Source organism: Danio aesculapii, chromosome 16 (genome assembly GCF_903798145.1).
Source record: "Danio aesculapii chromosome 16, fDanAes4.1, whole genome shotgun sequence".
NCBI lineage: Eukaryota > Metazoa > Chordata > Actinopteri > Cypriniformes > Danionidae > Danio > Danio aesculapii.
The window spans coordinates 37,071,521-37,098,702 of record NC_079450.1 but is presented as its reverse complement, the minus strand read 5'-3'; the positions used below and the strand labels follow the sequence as shown (position 1 = coordinate 37,098,702).

At 34.5% G+C, this 27,182-nt stretch overlaps 1 protein-coding gene across 1 annotated transcript in view; it reads right to left on the bottom strand.

Annotated features, from left to right (window-relative positions):
- Positions 1 to 27,182, bottom strand: part of sntb1 (syntrophin, basic 1) — an 88,982-nt gene that overhangs the window by 7,356 nt on the left and 54,444 nt on the right. The window contains exons 4-5 of the mRNA XM_056476146.1: positions 16,661 to 16,797; positions 12,835 to 13,031 (exon numbers count right to left, since the gene is read on the bottom strand). Coding sequence (XP_056332121.1) covers positions 12,835 to 13,031; positions 16,661 to 16,797 — 334 coding nt within the window. The remainder of the gene's footprint in view (positions 1 to 12,834; positions 13,032 to 16,660; positions 16,798 to 27,182) is intronic.

The window sequence follows — 27,182 nt, the reverse complement described above, 5'->3', positions numbered from 1 at the left end:
TTTTCAGTCACTTATTTTATCATTCATTTATTCACTTTTATTTGTTTTTATTTAGTTATTTTATTTCTTATGTCTTTATAGATTGCAGAATTGTGTCAAACGCAGCTTTACAGAGATGAATATTTAATAAAGGAAGGTATGAATTTTCATCATAGTGTGGATCTATGCATAAAGAATATTTATTTCAGAAGAAATGCTGGTTTTGCTAATATTCAGACTGGTTAAATATAAATGTTATTGTTTGATGGTATTCATTGTAGAGCAGCTCTACAATTCCCTACAAAGCAAGCCAGAGTGTATTTATTTATTTATGTATTATTATTTATTAACATCACTTCATTAAAATGCTCAAAATGTATAACTAATAAAAGACAAAGATAAAAAAAAGAAATAATAAAAGTATTAAGACTACCTTAACTTTGTAAATGATCCATTCAGATGCTATTAAATGACATGGTCCAGTTTAGAAAAAGAATAAAAATCTAATCAATAAGATTATCAGTATCAGTGATCTGAACTGTCTTTTTAGTCTGTGCTGAATTCCATTAGAAGAGGAATAAAAATGTAAGAATCTTCCATCTGTGAGATAAATGACCTTTGATTGGCCAGATAATTGCTACATTATTCATCACCCATAATCTCTGCTCAATACCTGCCTCAATCTCATCAAATACGTCGAAGGACTCCATGTATCCAGTATCAGTCCTCCAATTCATTCAATCACAGCTCATCAGGACGTGTGGAAAACCACTGTTAGCATGTCTATTGTGTGTGTGCCAGTGATCCACTTCTGCTGTTCCCTCCATTTGCCCCAATAAAGCCTCTCTGATGCACTCTTTGCGCTGGTAATTGCGAGTCTAGTGTGTTCTTTTCACATAGTGAATCCCCTCGGCTTTATCCGTGGTACAGTCCATTACCCTGATTAGATCATCACTGCAATAACATAAAACATCTTCTTCTGCAATTTAACCATTAAATCTGAACAACACTGACATTAAATCCTCACACACCTATTAATGAGTGGCTCTGGGCGAGGGGCTTGTAAAAAGGGGAGATTTGGATACACTGTTGACAATACTGTAACCTTATCCAGACAGATCTTCAGGACAGAGGGATCTTTCCCACCAGACGGGCTTTCAAGCAGTCGCAAACCACCTGCACTTCACTTTTGAAAGGCTTAGCAGAGGAATTTACAATAGCTTCACAAAATAACCAGTACAGCCACAGTTTAGTCCATGCCAGACTGCGAACACTGAATCCAACACAAAATCAACAAAAAGCCACAATTATTTGTGATCCTGCAAAATACTTGACTTAAATGCAAAAGAATTGCAAAAAATTTTAATAATCTCATAAAACATCAAATGGTTGGTTAGGGGTTTCAGTTTGTGCAGTAAGCAGACACGGATGAAGCGCAAGTGATTTACATGTGAAGTCAAAGCAAAGATGGGATTATACTTCTTTTGTTGTGAATTTAGCGATTTGTGCGTTTGATGTGCTTCAGACTGCAAAAGAAAGTGTGAGCAAATATCTAACAAATGGAGCAATGGAACAAACAGATGGAGATTGACTTATGGATGGCGGTCGCCAGACATGACCGAATTGAAGGACACTATTTGTGCTTTACATGTATGGCTGGTATTATGATGTGTGTCAAATAAATATATGATTTCATTTAACTCTTTCCCTGCAGTTAACGAGAGAAAACGATTCCCTGCCATTGACGAGTTTTACAGCAATCTGTGTTTTAGGTGTGTTATGGTAGGGGAAGCCCTAATGCATGTTCTGAGTGAGGTACATGATGTGATTGTCATGTCATGAGGTACATGATGTGATTGTTCTCTCCCGGGAGAGAACCCTGAGCTCGGAGATACTTGAGCCCAAGGCTCCTGCCCGGTTAATAATGCATACAAGATGATCCAAGATCAGGTAGGTCTCGAGAGCCCCCCTTAGAAAAGGGAGGAAAAGGAGGAGATGGGGTGAAAGGGGGGATTCTTCCAAAACGAAGCTAGAGCAGTAGGGAGAAAATGATCTATTTATAGTAAGCCTGGGTCACTAATGATTACAGATGACAAGCCAGGCATGCTCAATCATATCACGTGCTCCTCCTGAAATTAGTTTGTGAAACTTCACTTATTCAATACAAACAAATGTTTACTTTTCAACATTTTAAAATGCCAAGTGTCACAATGCTGACATTATTAAACCCCCCACATTTGAGTACACATTGATTACAGCAGACTAATTGGGAAAGTGCTTGTGCCTTTAATCTTTGAGACAATAGAAACAAAATAAACAAAAGGTTTCTATTTTAAGTGGTGCGGCTGAATAACTATAAGCACCAAGCTCTAAGGAGATTTCAACATGCATTAGCACATTTTAATACTTATGTGCATGTATAGGTCTATAATTCAGTACTTACAATGAACAGAAAAGTGGTGTGCAGCTTGGGAAATCACACTTCTGATTTTGAGCTGTGAAATTGACAGCACAATAATTGAATGGCATTGGCTGGGCTGCACAATATATCACAAAAGTCTTGTTATCACAATATTACTATCTGCAATATACGTATTCCAGACATGTTGTGTGATAATTGACAACTATTTTATGCATTGGTTATCTAAATTTGATCAACCCAAACCTCAACTGAACCCAAAGCTGAAAATAAATACTTATAAAGGCAACAGCCAATAAGAGTCAGAGCATCTGCTTTCATTCATAGTGTTTTCAAGACTCAATGTTTGCACCTTGACAGTTTTGTAGTCTGAATTAGAATAATTTAGATCTGAAAAATATATTTCATTTGTTTATTTTAATATCATTACATCAGGGGTGTCAAATTCAGTTCCTGAAGTCTCAAATCCCTACACAGTTTAATTTCAACCCTGCTTCAACACACTTGCTTGTAGGTTTCAAACAAGCCTGAAGGACTCATTTAGTACAATAAGGTGTGTTTAATAAGAGTTGGAACTAAACCGTGCAGAACTGCGGCCCCCAGGAACTGATTTTGACACCCCTGCATTACATAAACAAAGGATTCAAGTTGGAGCTAATAAAAATTACATCTTTCTAGTGAAATGTTTTATCGTAAAAAATATTGTTAGCGCAACTGAATTAGCCCCGCACTGCAGATGTTATTCTCTTATTAGTGCACTGCTTGATGATGAAAGTTTTTTTTTTTGCTGAAGCCCACCATTTAGAACCACTCAATACATACATATATACACAATACATATATTTTTAAAAACCCTTTTTTCAAATTGAACCATCACTTCAGCAGCACATACAAACCCCAGACTTCACTTTAATTCATATTTGTATTCTGAAGGTTTTTACAGAGAGTCACTGTACATTTTGTACTGTACATAATTTACCTGATTTTATAATACAACATGTCCTCGCTACTTGTGACGTGATACTGCAACATGGTAAAAAATGTTTTGCATTTTGTCCTAACCACGCAGGACAGCAAACTTTCTATTTTAGAAATGTCTTCTTTTTCTGCTTCTGTACGTCATGTCTGAAACAACAACAAAAAAAGACTACGATCTCATGTGCTGATTATATGCTTTATTCAGTGTTTAATGCTACTAATGGCAGTTTGAATGACATTTATTGCCAAACTGAAAGCGGCAGGAGATTGTTTACCTCAGATCTTGATAAAGAAAATAACTAGCAAACATCAGTTTGCTTGATGTCACTCATTGCAAACCAACATCAGACTCAGCATATACGTTAAAGTTAAAGATGTTTAATATATAATTCATTCACTCATTTTCTTTTCGGCTTAGTCCCTTTATTAATCCGAGGTAGCCACAGCGGAATGAACCGCCAACTTATCCAGCATGTTTTACGTAGCGGATGCCCTTCCAGCTGTAACCCATGAAAGAAACCAGAGAAGAAAGAAACCCAGGCGAACACAGAGAGAACATGCAAACTGTCATGTCAACTGACCCAGCCAAGGCTCGAACCAGAGACTTTCTTGCTGTGAGGCGATCGTGCTACCCACTGCACCACCATGATGCCTTAATATATAATAATTAGACTAAAAATGTGTCCGTTTTATTAGCAGCGTTGTGTAGTATTCTGCTCTTCTGAATGGCTTTGGTATTTTGGTATAAGTGTTTGTCAAGTTGTGTTTGATGTAGAAATCCAATTTGTCCCATCGTGTTTTGTTAGGACATGATGTTATTCTACAACAACAACAAAAAAGTGATATTTTTTCTGGTTGTTCAGAGTATTTTCTGATTTATGGAGTGATAACAATAGACTCCCAACATGCCAATGATCTTTTTTTTCCAATGCATTTTTTCCCTAATGTTTCCCTAACACTTTTCAATTCTTAATGTGAATAATCAACTGGGGAAGTGTGGCAATAAATATTGCTTTTTGTTTATTTGTTTTTTACACTCTTCAACTGCAGTGTCGTGCCTAAAATCTTAAATAGTCAAACACTTAGTAATGACTGAGTCTGGGTAAGGGGCTCATAAAAGGGGGGTAATTTGGAAACACTGTTCCCATGTTACTCTTGACAATACTGTAACTCTATCCCCATCCAAGCAGACAGATTTTCGGGACAGAGGGACTCGTTCCCACCAGACAGGCACAAACAGCTTACATTTCACTATGAGTGAACTCTAAACTGCAACAGCTTTGCAAAAAGTGCCACTGTTATTCTATACTCAAAAAAAAAGAAAAAGAAAAAAAAAGACATTTGCTGTTTGTTCAATCTACTTAATGAGCTAAAACAACACAATTCTTGATATTTTTTAACTTATTATTATTAAATTATTATTTAATGCCTTCATGTTGTCCAAAAACAAATCGGTTATGTGAAACCCAGCATTTTTTATAGTGTATGTTAATTTATAAAGTAATAAATTTGTATTATCAATGAATAAATTATTAAAATTTTTAATAACAACTAAACAGAACAAGGAAACAACAACAATAATAATAATAATAATAATAATAATAATAATAATAAAATAATAATAATAATAGTAATAATAATAAAGTATTTATTTATTTAACAACTAAACAACTAAACAGAACAAGGTAACAACAACAATAATAATAATAATAATAATAATAATAATAATAATAATAATAATAATAATAATAATAATAATAATAATAATAATAATAATAACAAAGTATTTATTTATTTAACAACTAAACAGAACAAGGAAACAACAACAACAACAACAACAATAACAACAACAATAATAATAATAATAATAATAATAATAATAATAATAATAATAATAATAATAATAAAATAATAATAATAATAATAATAGTAATAATAATAATAATAATAACAAAGTATTTATTTATTTAACAACTAAACAGAACAAGGAAACAACAACAACAACAACAACAATAATAATAATAATAATAATAATAATAATAATCATAAAGTATTTATTTATTTAAATATATTCATAGTTATTAAAATTTTTGGTAACACTTTATAATAACTACACTCTATGAATCATCAATGAATGCTCTATTCTTGACTTAAAAATACATTTATAATGTGCCTAATAATTGTACTTTCATACTTTGCTACTGATTAATTCTTCATTACTATATTAAGTATTGCCTTATTTACAAATCATTTGTATTTAAGAGTAGGTGGGGGTTTTAAGTTAATTTAGAATGAGTTAGTAAAGGATTAATAAATTATTTAAATCAACACGTATATATTAGTTTTCAGGCATATACTAATCGTTAATTGTTTCTGTTAATAAATGCTTTATTAACTCAACTTCATCCAGTTTTCTGACCTAATTTAAATTGAGGACAACTTATAAATCCCTAATAAATGAAAATTAAGGTCTCGGTATTAAATAAAAAATAAATCTTTGAAATCGTATATAAAAAGTAAAATTGCTGTAAAGTTCAAACATTTCTGAATAACAGGAGTGTCAAAATATGACATTAAATTGTATAAAACAACAACAATATAGTAAATTAACAATATATTATGGTACAACATTTCAATGTTATTTAGCGATGTTTAAACTGTACGGTAATTTTATTTTAAATAAGGTTGCAAAGATTTATTTTTCATTTGATACAGTTTCGTTTGTGTATCTTCAAATAAACAGAAATGAATAAAGTCGTATATTTTCTCCTTTTATCCTGTTTAGATTATAACTGAGCTTTTAATTGTCATTTATAATGGATTTATAAAGCATTAATAGTCCTCACTTTAGATTAGGTCACAAAACTGGAGGAAGCTGAGTTAATAAAGCATTTATTAACATACACATTAACTATTAGTATACAGTATGCCTGAATAATAAGATATAAATGTTCATTTGAATAGTTTATTATTCACTTATTCTGAATAATCTTTAAAAAACAACAACGTCACTCAAATAACTGTTTGGTAAATGATCCAACAATTTATTAATGAAAAAAATAAATCATTCACAAAGTATGAAAATACAATCATTAAGCACGTCATAAATGTGCTTTTAAGTCAAGAATAAAGCATTTGTATCTGCAGTAATAAACTGCTTATTAACATCTATTAATGTAGAGCTAATGCTTAAATAATACATTAACTATTAGTTAAAATGCTTTATAAATGATTAATAGTGTGTAGATTATAGTGTTACCAATTTCTTTATACATTTTATACTTTTTCGTGTGTGTGTGTGTGTGTGTGTGTGTGTGTGTGTGTGTGCGTGTGTGTGTGTGTTTATTTGTATTTATCAAGATTGTTTTATTAGCTTTTTATATTTATGTATAGTCAAACCCAAAATTATTCAGACCATATACATTTTATTATGTTTACACATATTTACTAGTGGTTGCTAGACACCTCGTTCATTTGTTTAAGTGAGGATTACAAAGTAAAGTAAACTGGGACAAAATATATTCAGAAAGTGGATTAAAAATCTACAGGAACTGAAAAAGCTGCTGCAACGAGTCTAGGAAAATACTGAAGTTCAGGTTTGCATGAAGCTTGTTGACAACATTGCCCAGGAGACTATAATGTATGTCACACACACGCACACAAACACATTGGTTTTGTTGGTTTACAGGCACTCTCCATAGGCATATTGTATTTTATAAAGAAAAAAATGCTGATTATATGATTCAACCTCTAAATCCAGCCCTCACAAGAAACCTGTGGCAAACTGGTTAAGTTATGCATGAATAAAGTCCCCAAGAAATTGATTTTTCTTAGAGTTTGACTTTGTTGGCTCACATTGCTAGTTTTGTGGTTAACAACTCATCTGTGCATGTCATAAAAAAATATATATATGTTTGACGTTCTATCTCTATTTCTTTAATTGACATCTGAAAATGCACTTCCTGTTTGTTTTTAGTTAAATTGTCAGATTACAAATATGTCTTAGGAATTGACGTGGCTATTTAACCACGCTGGTTCAACTGTCAGTTTTGACAACAAACAGAAATGGTGAGGAGGAGTCTGTTAGGTTGTAATAACTCTCCCCAAAACCTTTTCCCCATTTTTCTGAATGAAATGCCTATTTTACTACATCCAATCAAGTTGTGGTAAAAAAAACAAGCCACGCCCACTTTTTTCTCATTTAATATTCTGTTTCTCTAGAAACTGCATTACAATACAAAAAACAAACAAACAAAAAAAACTGTCATAGCTTCCGTTTCATGGGGGCTTTAAGCATTTTGAATTGCAAGGACATCAGGCATATCCTCATAAACCACCATAATAGAGTACAAATATGTCATACCCATGTCATTATACACAAAAAATGCCCTGTTAAACCACTAAAACCAGCACACACACACACACACACACACACATAGAGAAATATGCAATGTCACACAAGAAACCACAAACTGAGAACAAGTCTTTGGAGACACAAACTGCTGTGAAAAGATTAGTAGATCAGACTAAACACAGGTAATGGGACACCGGCTGCTAAACAGGCCTTTCCCATAAAATCCCAAATATGGAGCAGCTCCAAGATTCTGACGCAAACACAATCTTTTTAAAGGAACTAATATATCAAATCCAGTGGAACATGCTATTCATCGTGCTTAAAGCACTCTGGTGAGTTTTGACAGGAACTGCTGCATCTGACTTTGAGCAACAAAGTAATTATAATGTTCTCCCAAAAGTATTAATTAGACATTTGAGCATGTTGTAACAAGGTCAGTCTATTTTTAATGTTTTTTTTCTTCCTGTTAAATTTTTAGAGGGTACCTTTTCTCAAAAAAAAAAATCAACATTAATCATGGCTCGGTTTAATCTCCGTCTAGCTTTGTAGGTTAAGTGTAAATTATCTCAAAGCCTGATCTCCGAACAGTTAAAACATCTGACAGAAGTCGGGGAAAAAAAGCGTAAGATCTCCAAATAAGGCGCAGTGATCTCCAGGGGCTCAAACAGGCAGTTCAGCAAACAGCAGATCATTTCCTATCGGCTCCAGCTCAGGGACGGCCTGAGAGACTCAATTCCCAGAATGCTTTGCTCGGTGCCCCTCGCCTGCTGCATTGAGACCACACAGGAACTCTGCCATGGCATTCCTTTCTAAAAATACGCTCTTGACTTAAACTTCGGAATAACTAACGCACATCCAAAAGTCAGCATTATTGCGGCGCAGAACAGAGTGTTTGGGGATTCGCAGTACAGTAGGAGACACAAACCATGACTTCAGATGGCAGAAAAGTGTTTATCTTCGCATGGGAGCTTGTGAGAAGCCACAAATCTCCACCGGACAGAAGTGTGTGTGTTTATTATATTTTAAAAACTCACAAGCAGTGGTGTGTAAGTTACTTCTAAAAAGTAATTCATTACTAATTACATCATTAAAAATTTATTTAAATTACTCATTCATTCATTCATTCTCCTTCAGCTTAGTCCCTTATTTATCAGGGTTCGCCACAGCGAAATGAATTGTCAACTAGTCCAGCACATGTTTTACGCAGCGGATCCACTTTCTGCCCAGTACTGGGAAACACCCACACACTCTCTCATACACAATGGCCAATTTAGTTAATCTAATTCACCTATAGCGCATGTCTTTGTACTGTGGGGGAAACTGGAGCACTAGGGGTGTCAAAATTAATTGGGTCTTCGATGCACCGTGATGCAGACACGAACAATTTGGCATTGGTTCAGTAATAATCATAACTGGTTTATTATGTACTGACATAATTTATCACTTATGCGTTATATGGTGGTAGCTTACTATGTCGAGGGAGGAGACTGTGTGTAATTAAAATGCTTCAACTACTTATACATAGGTGTGCGCAATTTACTGCTTGTGAGTTTGCTGGACAGCCTTTCACTGACATGGAAATAAATTAGAACCCAGCTAGAAATAAATGAAAGCTGTAAACTCTCTCTCACTCTCTGTGGCCCCTTTGACCTGCTGGCGTGTTCGTGAGGAAACGTTTTACCTCCTCTCTTAGCTGGTTGCAACAATAATGGTACTTGTGGATCCAGACCTGAGCATGTCTGCAGAGCGGGTTTTCTCCACAGCGTCGCCATCTTTAAGCTGATCGCTGCGCCGTTTAACATCAGTGTCCGTGTCACCGTTTGTTAAACAGCACCAGATCCGCGCTGACCGTTAGAGCCAATCGCAGCTTTTTCTGTTGAGCGCGTGATAAATCATAGGCGTTTAAGAACATGCTCAACAATGCTCAAAAAGCAAGCGAGATTATAATTACATTTATTTATTTGCTATAACTGCTCATGTTGTTCTGTGCATGTACTGTAGCTTTGTTTTATACATTCAAAAACAGTGTTTTCTTTAATCAGGTAAAATTAAAGGTACAACACATATCGTCACCTTAGAATTATGAGGTTCTATCTGACATTTTGGTCAAAATTGAGTTATTGACATATTCTTATTAAATCTTAACTTATTTACATTATGGGATGTTTTTATAAGTTGTTTACATTTTAAGACTTTTTATAAAAAAAACAAAAACAAATGTTACACACATACTGTTTGCTAAATGGAATGCAAAAACTTTGAAGCTCAATATCTCAAAATCATTTAGAATGCAGATAAAACCTTATAATTCCAAGGTGACAATATATCTGATTGCTTATTATTGTATTATTGTATTATTATTGTATTAAAGTACAAAATTGTATTACAAATAAAATATAAATATGTTTCTACATTTTAATACAAGAATTATTGTGTTGCTGAGTAAAATATCAAATTGTGTATAGAAAGCATTGTCAATGCACCGTGATGCATCGCCATATCAAATCAAACTGAATCAAAGGCATGATAATCGTAACCGAACCGAACTGCGAGATCAGTCTAGGTTCACACCCCTATGAAGAACCCGGAGGAAACCCATGCCAACATGAGGACAACATGCAAACTTTAGACAGAAATGCCAACTGGCCCAGCCAGGACTCGAACCAGCTACATTCTTGCTGTGAAGCGACAGTGCTAACCACTGAGCCACCATGCCACCAGTAAGTAACTTAATTACCCAGTAAGTCATTTAAAACGCATTTAAATATCAACATATAGGCAATAGAAATTAGACTTTTAATTTGAGTCTAACCAGGACCTTTTACATATGAAAAATGTTAAACAATATATCGTTCAAAACTTTCTAAATTAAATGACATCACATTTAATGCACCATACTGACACATTTATTAACCATTTCATTTAGTCTTAAACCAAGTGCAACTGCTTTGATAAATGGAACTTTTTGGTCAACAAATATAATTATTCTGCTAAATACATTTGTATAACAAAAATACAATTACTCTGCTACTCTGAATTGACATGACTGTTTGTGTAAGAGTTGCATTGTTGCTTTAGTGTGGATAAACTGGTGTGTCAATCATATTTTATAATTTCAACCAGGGTATGTTTACACATAGTGTTTCCCAACCCTGTTCCTGAAGGCACACCAACAGTACACATTTTCAACCTCTCCCTAATCAAACACACCTGAATCAACTCATCAGAACATTAGAAGAGACTCCAAAACCTGAAGTTAATGGGCTAGATAAGGGAGACATTCAAAATATGTACTGTTGGTGTGCCTCCAGGAAAAGGGTTGGAAAACACTGGTTTACACAACACTGTTTTCAAATAAAGGTTCAAGAAACCCTCAAGCACTTTTTTTGAGATTTTAAAAGATTTGTGTGTGTTGAGCATCATTTAAGATGACGTTAGCACCTTTTAGCTTTAATTGTGGGTAAAACTGGATGATTTTGAGCTTTTTTCAGCTAATTTCATCTTACGGGTTTAAAATCATTTTTGAGGAGGGATCAAAATCCATGACGTAGCGCCGATCTGCCTGTCCAGAGTTGACATGTCGGTTTCTCATTATTATTCATAGCTGAGTTTTCTTATCCTATGAGAAGACCCTGCTTCTTAATTATTCATGACAGCACGTGCTTTCCGAAGGCAAGACAGACCTGCCACGCAGTGAGAGCCATTTATGAAGGGTCGTATGTGTTTGTTTCCATGAGCCACAGAGTTTGTTGAACGTTTTTCCCCGCGATGCTGTCCGGGCCGATGCAGCAAAGCTGTTGCTTTGCAGCAAGCATTTTTGTCAGGAGAGCTGAATGGCGAAGAATGGCGGACTTTGTCTTTTATCACTAGAGTTTGTTACCATTCAGACGCATCACCTATCTGTGCTGCTGTGTTCACCATATATTTAAAATCCTCCAGATTACCAGCAGGGCTAAAGGTTGGTGTCTGCATTCAGACTCGGGTATTCAGAAGGAGAGAAGTCCTCCTCATTTATAGCGTTTATATAAACATGATTATCTTTATAATGATAGAACAAATTGTGGTTATGTGCATATGAAATTATGAGTAACATAGCAGGGCATTACATTACTTACTGTTTATTTCTTTGCATTTTAATTTTGTAAACATGGGTCTCCCCCGGTTTGCATCTAATTATGTGAGCCAACTGACAGTTGTTCGCTCCCCTCTTTTCGCCTGCTCTGCTGGCCACGCCCACTCCTCCTTCAGCTCGCAGCACTCCACACCCATCATGAAAAAATTCGGAGGTAGACTTGAACTGAAAGAGGGGGTTTCATACCCGTTTAAAAACTGAAAGAATGTTATGCGTTTCTGCCTTTTATTTACAGAACAATGGCATTTTTCGCACCTAAAACTCTGAAAACTAAAAAATTAAGTGCAGTTTTTTTTTTTTTCAAAATCGCCCTAAAACAAGAATATGTATTGTTCAATAGCTTTAGGAGAACTCTGATAAAAGGTTTTGATCCCCTTCAGATATTAAATACTGTATACACACACACACACACACACATACATACATACATATATACATATATATATATATATATATATACATATATATATACATATATATACATATATATATATATACATATATATATATATATATATACATATATACATATATACATATATATATACACATATATACATACATACATACATACATACATACATACATACATACATACATACATACATACATACATACATACATACATATATATATATATATATATATATATATATATATATATACACATATATACATATATATATATACATATATACATACATATATATATATACATACATATTTATACACACATATACTGTATATATATATATATATATATATATATATATATATATATATATATATATATATATATATATATATAGCCAAAAAACAAATGTAAACAAAACCAAGAAAGCTAGATACACAAGAAAATAACTTAGGTCAACACAAATTGCAAAATTCCAGATGCTAGCTGAAAATAAAATAAAAAAATAACTAGAATTTTATTTAAAACAAAAAAAATAAGCTAGATGAATGGATACTCACTGGTGGTGACCTCTTTGATCATCTCTGCAGATGTGTGGCAGCCCGTGACTATGTGTCTGGTCCAAAGTGACAAGTCTTTGCAGGTCTCTGCCCTGAACAGGTGGGCTTCGATTCCTAATCTGGTTCCTGTCCGTGTAGCAAAGCACAGCTCCCCACCAGGCTGCGGTGATCCCTTATCTGGACCAGAATGCACCAGCCTACAATCACAAACTCAGCTTAAGAGATTTGTTTTATTGTTCATTCGAGTTTAAAGTCTCGCCATCACTGAGGAATAGAAAAACAAACCCTGGCAACACTGTGGTCCTTTAAAACAGTGCTTCCCAACACTGTTCCTTAAGGTAAACCAACAGTACACATTTTTAACCTCTCCTTAATCAAACACACCTCAATTAACTCATCAGAACATTAGAAGAGACTCCAAAACCTGAGGTTTATAGGTCAGATAATGGAGACATCTAAAATTGCTGTACTTTTGGTGTACCTTCAGGAACAGAGTTGGGTAACACTGCTTTAAGATATATGATGATAATTATGGCTGCATGGTAAAATTCAACATTGCAATATTCTTTTCCCCGTACTATATCTTGTGTACATAAATATATATATATATATATATATATATATATATATATATATATATATATATATATATATATATATATATATATATATGTTTTATGTAATTTATGATCTACATATAATAAACATTACAAAAAAAAATAAATACAGTCATAAATAAACACATTGGAGCAAATTTTAAAATGAAATAAACAGTGCTTTATGGTTTTCTAGGGACAGTATTCGGGTACATAAATTCAATAATCAAATGTAAAAGAGCATTCTAGTCTTGATCATATAAATAATTCAATAAAATTGTATTTTTTTTTTACCTTTTTTATGTTCCCTTAATATGCTTTAACTCTTAAAATATCTACATAGGCCTTAAAACACATGAAAATGAAATGTTAAACTTTCACTCTATAATGGTTCAATTCTGCAGTGACTTCACAAATCGAATGTGTTTTCACTTGTGGACTCTCAACTCAATATAGCATATCGTGTGATGTGACTATTGCAGACGCACACATTGCGATATCGATGCTCAAACGATATATTGTGCGGCCCAAATGGAAATTACAAAAAAAAACTAAAAAACAATTGTGGATATGATTTATCCCTCAAAAATGAGATGATTCAACTAAAGTGGTTATCCCAACCAATACATTGAAATAATAAAGCATGCATGCGTTTCATATTTACATTTTTCAAGATACTTAAAAAAATACCATGGTTATACTAGAATAAATTGCAAAAGGCATATTATTCACATGCTACGTTTTCTAAAACATAATTATTTATTTCTGTGATGTCAATATTATGACTAATAATACAACAAAAATGTTTTTAAGGAATAGAAGTGCTTAATATTTTGATTTCGTAATCCTATATTGTGCAGTTTTGTCAATTATTCATTCATTTTCCTCCGGCTTAGTCCCTTTGTTTATTAGGGGTTGCCACAGCGGAACGAACTGCTAACTTATCCAGCATATGTTTTATGCAGCAGATGCACTTCCAGCCACAACCCAGTACTGGGAAACACTCATACACACTTGCATTCACACACATACGATGGATGTCCAGTGTTCTCCAGCCTCCGGCACGGAGACTTCAGCTTTGCACAGGAAATTTGGGAGGAAGAAATGGTCAAGCCCAACTGAGCCTGGTTGCTCTCTAGGTTTTTTTTTACTTTACTTTTGTCAATTGGTGAAGTTTGCTCCTCACCACTGTCGCCACTGACTTGTTTGGTTTGGGACTTGTGGAGCTGCGCATCAATGGACTTGCTCTGCAGTGTTTGGACTTTCAGCAGTGAAATTTAAACCACACTGAAAATAACTAAACTGAACTTAAACTCTGAAAACTAGACTGACACAATTTACTAGAACTTCCATGTTAAGCTTCTTTGACACAATCTACATTGTAAAAGTGCTATAAAAATAAAGATAAATTGAAACTGAAATTGAATTGAACATACACTATAGCCAATTTAGCCTATTCAATTCACCTATACCACATGTCTTTGGACTGTGGGAGTTAACTGAAACACCCAGAGGAAACTCACACGAACACAGGGAGAACATGCATACTCCACATAGAAATGCATACTGACCCAGTCGGGCTCGAACCAGTGACCATCTTGTTGTGAGGTGACAGTGCTAACCACTGAGAACATTGTTAAACTGTTAACTGTGAACACAAGCTGTAAACTTTTGCCTTTTTAAAATGTCATCGTAGCTGACGACAATATGAATAATAGCTGTATCAATAAAAATACAGCTATGTTTATTATAGCTGTATTTTTATTGATACAGCTATTATTCATATTGTCGTCAGCTACAATGACATTTTAAAAAGGCAAAAGTTTACAGCTTGTGTTCACAGTTAACAGTTCTGTAGGCTTGATTAAAATGAACCAATGTGATGAGAGTTTACTTGCACGTGACTTGGTTTAGGGATGGTTTTCTAGATGTCTGTAAAGGCCGGTACAACATGACGCCATTGAGTTTTCAGCACATCTATTCATTAATTCATGAGAAAGTCTTGGTTCGAACCAATCAGCATACTCTATTGTGAACGAGATGCAACTTCATTAATATGCATGATATAGCTTAGAAGACTCTTTTTACCCGTTACAGTGTTCAGAGAGACGCCACATTGGACTGCCAACCATAATTCAAACAAGTAGTAGAATCGTCAGTGTTTCTTTTATAAATGTGCCGCAACCAAGGTTTTCTTTCCATTTCCCCTGTGATAAGAGCACAGCTTGCGTGTGGACAGCAGTACTCTTTCAGTTTTTAAAGACATACCTTAGTCAAAATGATTTAGTTACTAAGTTTACAGTAATATCACTACAATATTATGGACTGAAAATTCTCCACTTCCACACAGCTCTCAGATCCTCTGTAAACGCTGCTCTCCGAATCACTGACTATCACCCATGCGTCTGTGTTGCCGTTGTGAAAATCAGCTGTAGTGCACCTAATGAAACTCCACTTTTCATGCAAACCCTTCCCTCCTTAGCCACTGGACACTCCCATCTAAACAAAGCTGGACTCACCAACTTTCCTGACCTTTTTCAAACTAGAGGTGTGAAAACACCCTGCTGAGATGGGCAAGGGGGGGTAATGGCTCTTGAACAAAGCATTTATTTATTCTTTTTTTAAACTTTCTATGGAACAAAAATAAATAGTAAAACAACTTCTGAAACCACTGAAAAAAAGTGGACAGGCACTGTGGCATTCTATATCCCAGCATGGGATTTGCTCCAATGAGCTTTCACCATTGGCACAGCTGCCCGACTTGACAGAAACTTGAGATTTCACAGAGCAAGTCGAGCCAAAATAAGTTTAGAAAAGTTCTGAGAAATAACAACAAAAAAGCATAGCTACGCTTTCTGCCATTTTAGGGTCAACAAAACATTAGCAAATGCCAGTAGAGGCTGTGATAACTGCCCTATCAGCTCTGGATTGAGATCCGGGCTGTAGTCCAGTTAAAATTGGACCTCAAATCTTTCCCTTGTAGTAATAGTTGCTGCTCAGACGGGCATTTAAAATGCGTTTTTACTGTTTCTTTCCAACTGGCTGAGAAAGACTGCAGTTGTGCGTTTCAGTTCCCGATTGGCTTCTCTGCCAGCTGGCATGCAAATGTATATTTGCATGCTGTTGTACAGAGGCATGTGTTCAACAGAAGTGTGTGCTGTGATTGTTTTTGTATGAATGAGCAGTACGCCTTTGTATGTGTGTGTGTGTGTGTGTGTGTGTGTGTGTACCGTGTGGCGAGCAGAGGGTAGGTGTGTGTCGGGGTGAGCCAGTGTTCTCTCATGCGTGGCATACTGTCAAACAGCAGCAGATCTTTCTCCGTCAGCATCACCAGCACCGGCTTCCAGCTCTGCCTTTCACTTTCTGTCTGAAACACAAACACACAAAAAACCTCATTAAGATACCGTATAATTACATTTGATCCTATATCTTCTATTTTTCTATCGTCATTTGTAGACACTAAAGGAACCGTTCACCCCAAAAATGTAGTTCCAGACCTCTGAGGTTGTTTTGTGTACTCAATGTGTACTTGATCAGAAATTTAAAGAAAAATACAAATTTTTACTAATATAAAAACAAATCATAAATTTGGAACAAGATGAAGATTATGAGTGAGTTATGACAGAGTTTTCTTTTTGGGAGTCCTTTCCTTTTACATATTTTGTTAATCTGAGAGACCTGTAAATAAGCACAGGTTAAGTAGTGAACCTCAGAGCTGTTTCTCTTTTAGGAGAACTTCATGTAACTAGTCGGGAAATCAAAGCCAAAGTTTAAAACATATTGAGCTTCTTCAACTGTATCTGATTAATCAGCAAAATGAGCACTGATGTAACATGCTGAAAGCCATTTGCAACTTTTAGATGACCTCAAAGAAACAATGTTACAACATGTTTAAAGGGGTCATGTACAGACTATTAAAAATTCCCTTAATCAGCTGACATAAGAGGTCATTGTACTATAAAAAACATCCTGTACTTTCCAGAACTCGAAACTTTCCTGCTAATCTAAAAACTAGTCTTTGTGGAATAAGCTATTTTATTATGCAATAGTGTCCTCCACCTCCTCCACAGAAGATCAACACCTACTTCTACATCACTGTCAATTTAACTCCACCCACTTTTTCAAGATGTATTAGATAAATAATGAGACAAGCTCGGAGGAATGCTGTGCAGTCTGAAAAAGTTGTGGAAATTTTTTTTATATATATATATATATATATATATATATATATATATATATATATATATATATATATATATATATATACACAGTGTATATGTATTTTTTTTATTATTATTATAATTTTTTTTTTTAATTTGCATTGCCTTGATTCTGGTCCTAACATTAGGTACGTGGATAGACTTTAATTCACCCTAGGCTTATTCTAAATGCGTGACTCAGCCTACAGTTACTCCATGTGTGTTTTGTTGCACATTTCAGATGGCAAATCCACTAGAGGGCATGGTCTACATTTATTACAAATCTGAAATATGTTACTTAGAGTAGGTTTGTTATACGTTTCAGAAACATGTCAAACAGAGGGCAGGGCTTGTCCTACAGATCACCTAGACCAGTGAATCACACACCTAAACCCTTCCCTAAACCCAACCAATAGTGTTTTCAAAAGTAAATGTAAGAGACAAGTGCACCACGACCACATAGTTTACCTTGATACTACATTGATTTTACCTCTTTTGTGGAACCGTGCTTCACCGCACTCGAACCTGAGCACTCTGCATTACAAGTAGAGCATAAGTACAAGGTGAGCTACCGAGCAAACTGATTACGCCAGAAAAGTTGTCCATATGGAGACAGACAGTTGAGGCAATTCATTCAATTACAAATCATAGACACTGTTAAGATGTTTTGTGAAACTTATTACAATTTTTTTTTTATTTATCAATAATACTTTCATGTAATATTACTGTGAAAAGGAACTAAATTTGTTGTCGTCATATGAACATATTGCATTTGTTTTACCTAGAAACCGCAGAGAAACATGCATATAAGTTCATTTTGCGGTTTCACAAAAACGCAGGCTGAAACACATTTCCAATTAGGCCTGTCCTGATATCTATTTTTTGTTGTACCATATATTGCACCAAAATATTTTGCAATAAACATTATTATTGTCATTTTAAGACCATTTTATGCCGCTTATTATATAATGCCAGAATGACAATCCAATATAATCACAATGCAAGTACACTTCTCCAAAGAACACATAATATTTTATTCTTAAGAATATTTGATTTAGATATGGTCATTTTATTGATTTAATAATTAGGCATTGGAATCAGAATGTAAAAACACATATCCTGGGCTAAAATGTTGCTAGATTTTTTTTTTGTATATATGGGCGATATATATTGCATCACCAAAAATAATTGAGGTCATGTCCATGTATTGTGCGATAAAATATATTGATTATTGTGACAGGCCTATATCCAATAAGCCTGTGTTGCTTTATACTGTATCTAATGTTAAAGTTGCAGACCACATCAGTAAGAACTTCATTTTTTACAGTGGATTCATTTGCAAACAAGTCATTCTGAGTTTTTTATTTTTTCTTTAAGACTGAAATTAAGAGGAAGCTGTGTGACTATATTGGTTTTAGCAATGTTGCATTTCAGAAGCGTGAGAAAGAGAAACAATGTCCCTATTTGTTTGTTTGTTATTACAGGTCAGTTGATATGTAGTCTTTTTTTAACCTAGCATTTTTCACCTAAATCAAATGTCTACAATCAAGAGTCTACAATTCATCTTGCTTATACAGTTTGTTCTGATTAGTGGGGTCAAATCAGAGCAAGAAAATAGAAAATAGACCTCAGGGAACAGTACAAACAAACAAATGGTAGTTCATGACCAAGTGTATCAAAGTGTATCAAAGCATCTCCAAGATCTCATGTCATGACTTAAAGTTAATATGAAAAAACATTTTCTTTCTTAATGTAAGTTCCTGTGCAGTATAGTCTGAATTTTTTTTTTCTGATATATGAAAGCTACTGTTTATATAAATAAATAAACTCACTTTGTCCTATTTTAGGCAAGGGGGTGGGTATATTTTCTAACCCATCTCCACCCTTGAAACAGTTGTACGCAATACACCCTTTAAGACCTTTTTAACACAGTGTAAATTAATTTAATGAATAATCTGAACACAATTTGTCATTATGTAGCCTAATGTAAAAAGACCACTCAAACAATGTAATATGGAAATAACATTCTGTTCCTGCTGATTTTTGCCTTGTTTTCCAGTGCAAAGTCTAAATCTTAAATCAAGATACATTTACTTGGAATAATACATAAGACACAAAGTCTCATTTTCAGTAAAACTGATCAAAATTATATGAGTTTAAAACTAAAACAAATGTGTCCCAAAATGCCATATATTTTATTCAAGCAGAAAAGTAATTTTCATACCCAATTACCAGAAATTTGCTGTTGTTTTATGCATAAACTCCCTTCATTTTATTCACTCTTAGAAAACAAGACATAATTTCTTCTGTTTGTACTAAAATGAATATACCTTGATTTGAAGGATGTTTAGATATTTGTTCTGAAAAACTAAACTCTGAGGAAGATGTTGTATTTTTGTAGAGCATGCACAATTCTATGCCTTCACTTTCAATCCAAAATAGGATTTTTGATGAAACGTGATTGTTAACATATCAAATGTTTAAGGTCATAAAATCAGAAGCTGTTAAAAGTTCCCAGATGAAGGTTAAAGAGAAAAGGAGATCTGGCGTTTGCCATTGTTGGCCCAAAATGGTCAAATAGCCATCCTCTACCTATTAGACTAATCCCTATAATCTCTGTTCAAGGTAAAACTTAAGTCACCTTTTAGAAAAAGCCTAAAATATCTAAGTGTTCCTTAGCATGCTGTTTCTTTGTATGTACCATGAATTTAAGTCTTTGTCTTTCATAAGTATCCGATAGCACATAATCATTTTTTTTCTTTTTTTTTACATATTTGAGTTATTTTTAAAATGTTAGAATTTTTATAGAAAAATATATTATAATTTATATATTGCAGTGTATGATATTTTATTATTTTAACTGGCATATTACCTTTTTTTATTATTTGACATTTTTTGTTCAACACAATGGTCAGTGTCTGTTGTTGTATTGTGCTATATGAACATTTAAATTCAATTTAACTTCATTTTTTTAAAACTGCAGAAACCTTAAATTAAGCAAAATTATGAAAAACACAAAAGGGCCAAATTTTGATAGGATTGCACCAGCACACCCCTATATTATTTCTGTGAACGAATCAAACAAATCTCTATCATCATCTTTAATGCAAATATAGATAATAACTCGCTCTGCCTCTGAAATGACTTTCCTTTCCGGATGACTTCCCAAATCCCTCTTATTCTTCCCAGCCCTCCCCACTAACCATTATTCTGTGTGAAACACCCACTAAACATGATCCAATCACTTCCAGATGGATTAAAAATCGAGCTCCTCTTCACATTTTCTAATGACTGAATATTCAGGCTCATTCTACAATCCTCTACAGACACATAGGCAATGGGATTGTACATTTTTTGTACTTTTTTGTTTGTTTACCTGCCATAGTTACAGTTACAGTTAAAGACAGAATGCTTTGAAATTGAAATCCTTTGAAATTGTAATTCTTTTTCAAATATTTCCCAAGTGCTGTGTAATGAAAAGATTGTTTCCAACACATTTTAAAGCATAATGGTTTTAAGAACTACTCTACTGTATGCTTATATGGCACATTTATAAGCCATGATGACAATACATAATTTTTTTACCGGCTAATCTGCAAGATACTAGTAGACTAAAGAGTACTTTAAAGCCTTAAGAAGGTTAATTAGGTTCAATTTAGGTTAATTAGGCAAGTCACTGGTCAACAGTGGTTTGTTCTGTTTACACTCTCAGAAATAAAGGTAGAGGAGCTGTCACTGGGGCAGTACCATTTCAAAACATAATGGTACCTCAAAGGTACTTTTTAGGTACATTTGGGCACTAAAATGCACCTTTGACATTTTGCCCAGTGACAGCTCAGTTATTTCTGAGAGTGTACCGTATATATAATTTAAGGGGCTAATCATTTATGCAATCATTCATTCATTCAACTATTTACAGCCGGCAGTCCAACACAGCTCCAATGATAACCCAATGAGAGGCGAAGTGTGAAACACACCAAACCAACTAGCCGGACTGATGCTGACCGTTGAAACCCAATGCCCGACTGTCAGCTCGGGTGTGTCCCAGCCCTAAAGTACCAATATAAACTATTTCAGTACAAACATGAACCTTTGGACACCACCTCCTAGGGCTGGGCGATAAAATCGGTATCAATAGTTGAAAATATTTGAATGTCGCGAGTGCATCGCGATTCATGTAAGTACAACTAAACAATCTGCTTCACACTTTATATGGAATACACACATTTCAGTAATAACGGCAGAATAATTACCTCAGACAAACACAGCGGACTCAAACACTGCAGTTGTTTGTACTGTCTACATAAACTTGTATCCGAGCGACAGCAATGGCTTCTCCGTTTGTCATTCTCTTAGAAAATGTTTGATGGTCGCCTAGTTACGAGAGATTGCAGGGGAGCGCGATTGCAAAGCCTATTGTAAATGGTGAAGGAAACCACACATTCACGGTTGACACTTCAGGTCAGAATAACAACATATGCAAAAATGAGTCCCGTGTAGCAACAGTGAGGAGATTGTAAATAAAAAAAATTATGTGAAGATGTCGCCAGAGTGGCTTTTTGGTTTTTTTCTTGTGCATCCCAGCTCCTAGCTCCCTGAAAGAGTTTTTAGCATAGTGGGTAATGTATTTATTCAACTTCATAATTTGTAATGTTGCAATATGTATCTGAATAATGATGGCTGGTGCCTTTACTTGAAAGTTCAGATTTGATTTTCATAATTTGTGTTGTAAACAGAGTTTGAGGTTTACTGTATCATTATTATTCATACCTTTAAGTATTTACGCTTTACCATTGCACACACTTTGTAACATTTTATTTATCAGGTTTAAGAGTCTCTTTAACACTTATGCTTATTTTATTATAAAGAGATAAGATATTTTGTTTAAATATTTTAGTTTTTTGACTGTTAAAACTATTTGCCTTAGTAATGTTCATTCATTCATTCATTCATTCATTCATTCATTCATTCATTTTCTTTTCGGCTTAGTCCCTTTAGTAATCCAGGGTTGCCACAGTGGAATGAATCGCCAACTTATCCAGCACATGTTTTACTTCCAGCCGCAACCCATCTCTGGGAAACATCCATTCACACTCACTCACACTCATACACTACGGACAATTTAGCCTTCCCAATTCACCTGTACCACATGTCTTTGGACTTGTGAGGGAAACCGGAGCACCCAGAGGAAACCCACGCAAATACAGGGAGAACAAGCAAACTCCACACAGAAACGCCAACCGACCCAGCCGAGGCTCGAACCAGCGACCTTCTTGCTCTGAGGTCAATTAAATGATGGTAAATTTAAATAAAATAGATAAATAAAAAAATCCCAAAATTCTTAAATGTATTGTTAAAAAATATTTAATTATCAATATCAAATTATATGAAACATGATATCGTGGTGATTTTTTTTTTGCAATATCGCCCAGCCTCAACACCTCCTCAGTGGCAGCTTTAGTACCCCTATTTCTCAAAGTGTACCTTTGTTTGAACTGATTTGCTGAAATTAAAATGTGAATGCTAATATAAGAGCGCTGGCCTCTTAACTGCTGCTACTGGTGGTTAATACTGAACAAACCAGCAACAAAAATATCAATTCTATGTGACTCTCTGTCATACTCTGTCTTTGTGCGTTTGAAAAAATTGCAAAAACAATTGGGTGCTTTTACACACTAGGGATTTGCTGAGCATCCACTGATCAGCATTCACTGCACAAATCAAGAAACTCAAGTGCTCAGTCCATCTGTTAAACAACAGAAGAGTTTAAATAAATGAGTGTTAAACTAATTCTAAACCTCCATCTCTGTCATAAGTGATTTTTTTTATTAGCATGTTTATTAGCCAACTGATAACAATAAACCTTATTAAGCCACTCCAGCATAAAATTTGATTACATATGCGTGATTCATTCTTTGAGAAAAAAAATTATTTTACACAAGTGATTTGGCGAAAAGAACAGCAACAAATATAAATATATAACATAAATATATAGGTTTACATAAAAAAATAAATTAATAAATAAAAAATGAAAGATCACAACAAATATTTGCAAGTATAATTGGATAAAAATAGGTTAAATTGATTTAGTGACTAAATTATAAGGTATTGTGGAAATAATTTAGAGTTACTGCAGCATTATAACACATTATATCACTAGCTCAGCACGAGGTATTTTAAAGTCTAACAGATCATATGATCAAAGCTTACAGTATAATTTTGAATTGGAGAAGGTGAGAGACAAGTAAAATGGAGTTAAACCACAAACATTAGCATTCAGTTATTAATTACTCATCCTCATGTCAATTCAAAGCCCAGAGTCTTTCACTCATCTTCGGAACACAAATTAAGATACGAGAGGGTCGTGAAACGTTTAGTCCAGAAAAGAAACCAAAAAAATGAATTACAGCTGAATCACTGAAATCACATGAGATGTTTTGACAATGTTTTTGGTTCCTTTACTGAACTTTGAATGCTGCGGTAGCCTTACTGTGTATGGAGGATCTGATTATTATGGAGGATCTGATAATTATCTTAATTTGGTCTCAGGAGATTGAAACAACATGAGGGTTGAACAATACCAATTAAAACTTCTTCTGGTATACAAAGAAGGTAACTCCGCATTCCTACATAAAGTGCAATGGAATGATTTATTTGGTAGCTTCAACCAGTTATAAAAGAAAGTCCTATGGTAATAGTATTTTAAGTACTTAAAGTTGTTTTTTTTAATACTGTCCTTGAGCAAATCACCATAATTACATTAGAAGAGTGCAAACACCAAATACAGTAACACTTTACACTTTATAGACTGTTGTGAAACCTTCATGACACAGGTCATGAACATGAAGATTTTAAGCATAAACTGTTATCAAGTGTCATTAGTTCAGAATTCCTTTTAAATGCAAATGTGTCAGTTTGAGATGTCTTTGTTATGACAACTTGACAAACAAATACACCACAACCAGTCTTTGTAAAGACAACATAATAGTCATACACATGATTGTCTTGAGGCCTTTATAATTGAATCTGAGGGTTACTTAATGTTATTAAATATTAGAGTTTCTGTTATACTCTGTTATTCTGTTCTGTGGTGTAATATTAGCCATATTAGGGCCACTTTTACTGAGAAATTTTAATTTCCATTGAAATGTTCTGAAAATTATTCATGACAATTATAATGGCCTCATAATAATCATGTTTATGACAGATTTGTGACAAGTTATGTTATCTTGGTAATGTCAAGTTATTATGATAAAGACACTGATATGTTATGGGGTATGTGTTTGTCTAACTGTCATACCAAAAAAAAAAGATTTTTGAAACTTGTTAAAACTACATATTTAAAATGAACTGAATCAGCACAATTCTTGAGTTTTTTTTATCTTTATTTTTTGGAACAACATGATAGTTTTATGTTCAATCCACTTAAATGTTCATAAAACAATTTAAATGAACTTATTCAGTTTGTGTTGGGACAACATGAAGAAATTGTGTGGAACCCAGCATTTTGTAGCATTATCTTTGCATTTGTGGAACCCAGCATCTTTGTGTGGAACCCAGCATTATCTTTGCATTTACAATCATCAGAACTAAGCCAATCGTCATAAGCATGCATACAATCTTCATCATATTAATGGAGTGTGTCGTGTAATTATTATGAAGTAAAGCGTCACCCAAAATATTGGGATGTGGGCGTATCAACACAACAAAGTTCAAGAAACCTTCAACTTCATGCAAATACAGAGTGACAGGAAATAAGAGCATCAGTAGAGTTCCTGTGATCCTCTCACAGCTCCTGCAGTAGCAAGTTGTACTCCCCTTGCTTTAGACCTACACATACCAGCATTTGCAGCAGATAAATAGCCATAATGACAGAGAACACACTTTTTTTCTTGTTCATCTTTCTAATTAAGCATTTCGTATACTGATTCCATTTATATTTAGTGTTTTCCCTGAACAAAGTTTATTTTCAGTGCCACGCATATTCATTCGCTCTCTGCTAATATGAAAATAAACATTACTCAAGCCAGTGGTCCCCAACCTTTTTATCACTGTGAACTGATCAACACTTGACAATTTTGGGTGGTCTACGCAGATTGCGACCATCAATCATTCAAAACAAGCTGACAAAACATTGCTGTAACTCTGATACAAGTTTTATCTATTGAGAATATTAAAAGCACTGCAGTGTTTGGGTGTTCTGTGTTTGTCTGATATAATTAGTCTACCGAAATTTGTATATTCCATACATAGTATGAAGCAGATCGGTCAATTCTTGTCATGTGACTTGCAAAACTGGGCGCTTTCCCTCCGGTCGCTTCCAATAAGCACGCACAAGCCACACGTCTCCACTGAAAATATCGAACTTGTGTACGTGACATATGAAGCTGCCATTATTTGCAATAATAATAATAATAATAATAATAGTAATTCCTTACATTTATATAGTGCTTTTCTGGACATTCAAACTGCAGGAAAAGTGAATAACGTTAGCCCGGTGATGCAACATTCAAAAAGCACTTCACGTAATCATATTATTGTCTTTTTCAGATTAAGGCAAATAACTATTACTGATGTCCATGTAAACGTAGTCAGTAGTCTTCAAAGTAAGTGAAAGATCCAGATGGGCATCGTGCTGATTTGATTCAGAAGGGCACTTTTGTGTCAGACGGCATTCACCGTCATTCGTTTTAAAAAGCACCCGGCCCATTTTATTTGTATATATTTTACTGCAACGCATTAACTCTACAGGTGCCTGATAGTTAGCTGTGGAGCTAACGTTAATCATATTATTCCCTCTAATGAACCGTAAAAATCGTCATCATAAATTACTGGAGTGCATGCCTCAATGTCTCGTGCCCCCTTTAATAGGTGCTGGCCCCACAGTTTGAAAATCCCTGACTTAAGAGTATAGTCATTTTTCTAAATAAACATGTTTTGTAAATAAAAGATAGCTCAGACTCAGATAATAAAGAAAACGGAAATAATTAAGGATTTCTTGTGTGGCCCGGTACCAATGATCCACAGACCGATAGCGTTCCACAGCCCGGGGGTTGGGGACCACTGACCTAAGCAACATCAAGGTGAGAACACCCACTAGCAACTTCAACCGGCACCCAGGGTGAAAGGCTAATATGAATGAGGCTTTACTCGCATTGTAGAGTTATTCTTACACCCAACACATTTTGAATGAACAACATTTCACCTTGACTTTAATGCACTCAGAAATCAACTCTATGCTCTACAATTGATTGCTAGATCTGAACATTTTCAAATAAAAGCTTAAATTGAAGTTGAGCTTGATTTACTGCTGAATCCCTGGTCTATAACAAGCTTCTCCACAAGGTCTGACGGGCTGACAGAGCGATCAAATCATCAGAAATAAGAAGGTCAGCTTGGCTTAAGGCTAAAAGGAGACCCCCACAGGATCCTGTGCGTCAGAAGCAGAGGCTAAACCACAAACAGACCCTTGTTATAAGTTCAGGCCTCGGCAAAAAGAAATGTGCTCGCTGTCTGTGGGCATTGAGCACACTCTCGTATAATTATTCATCAA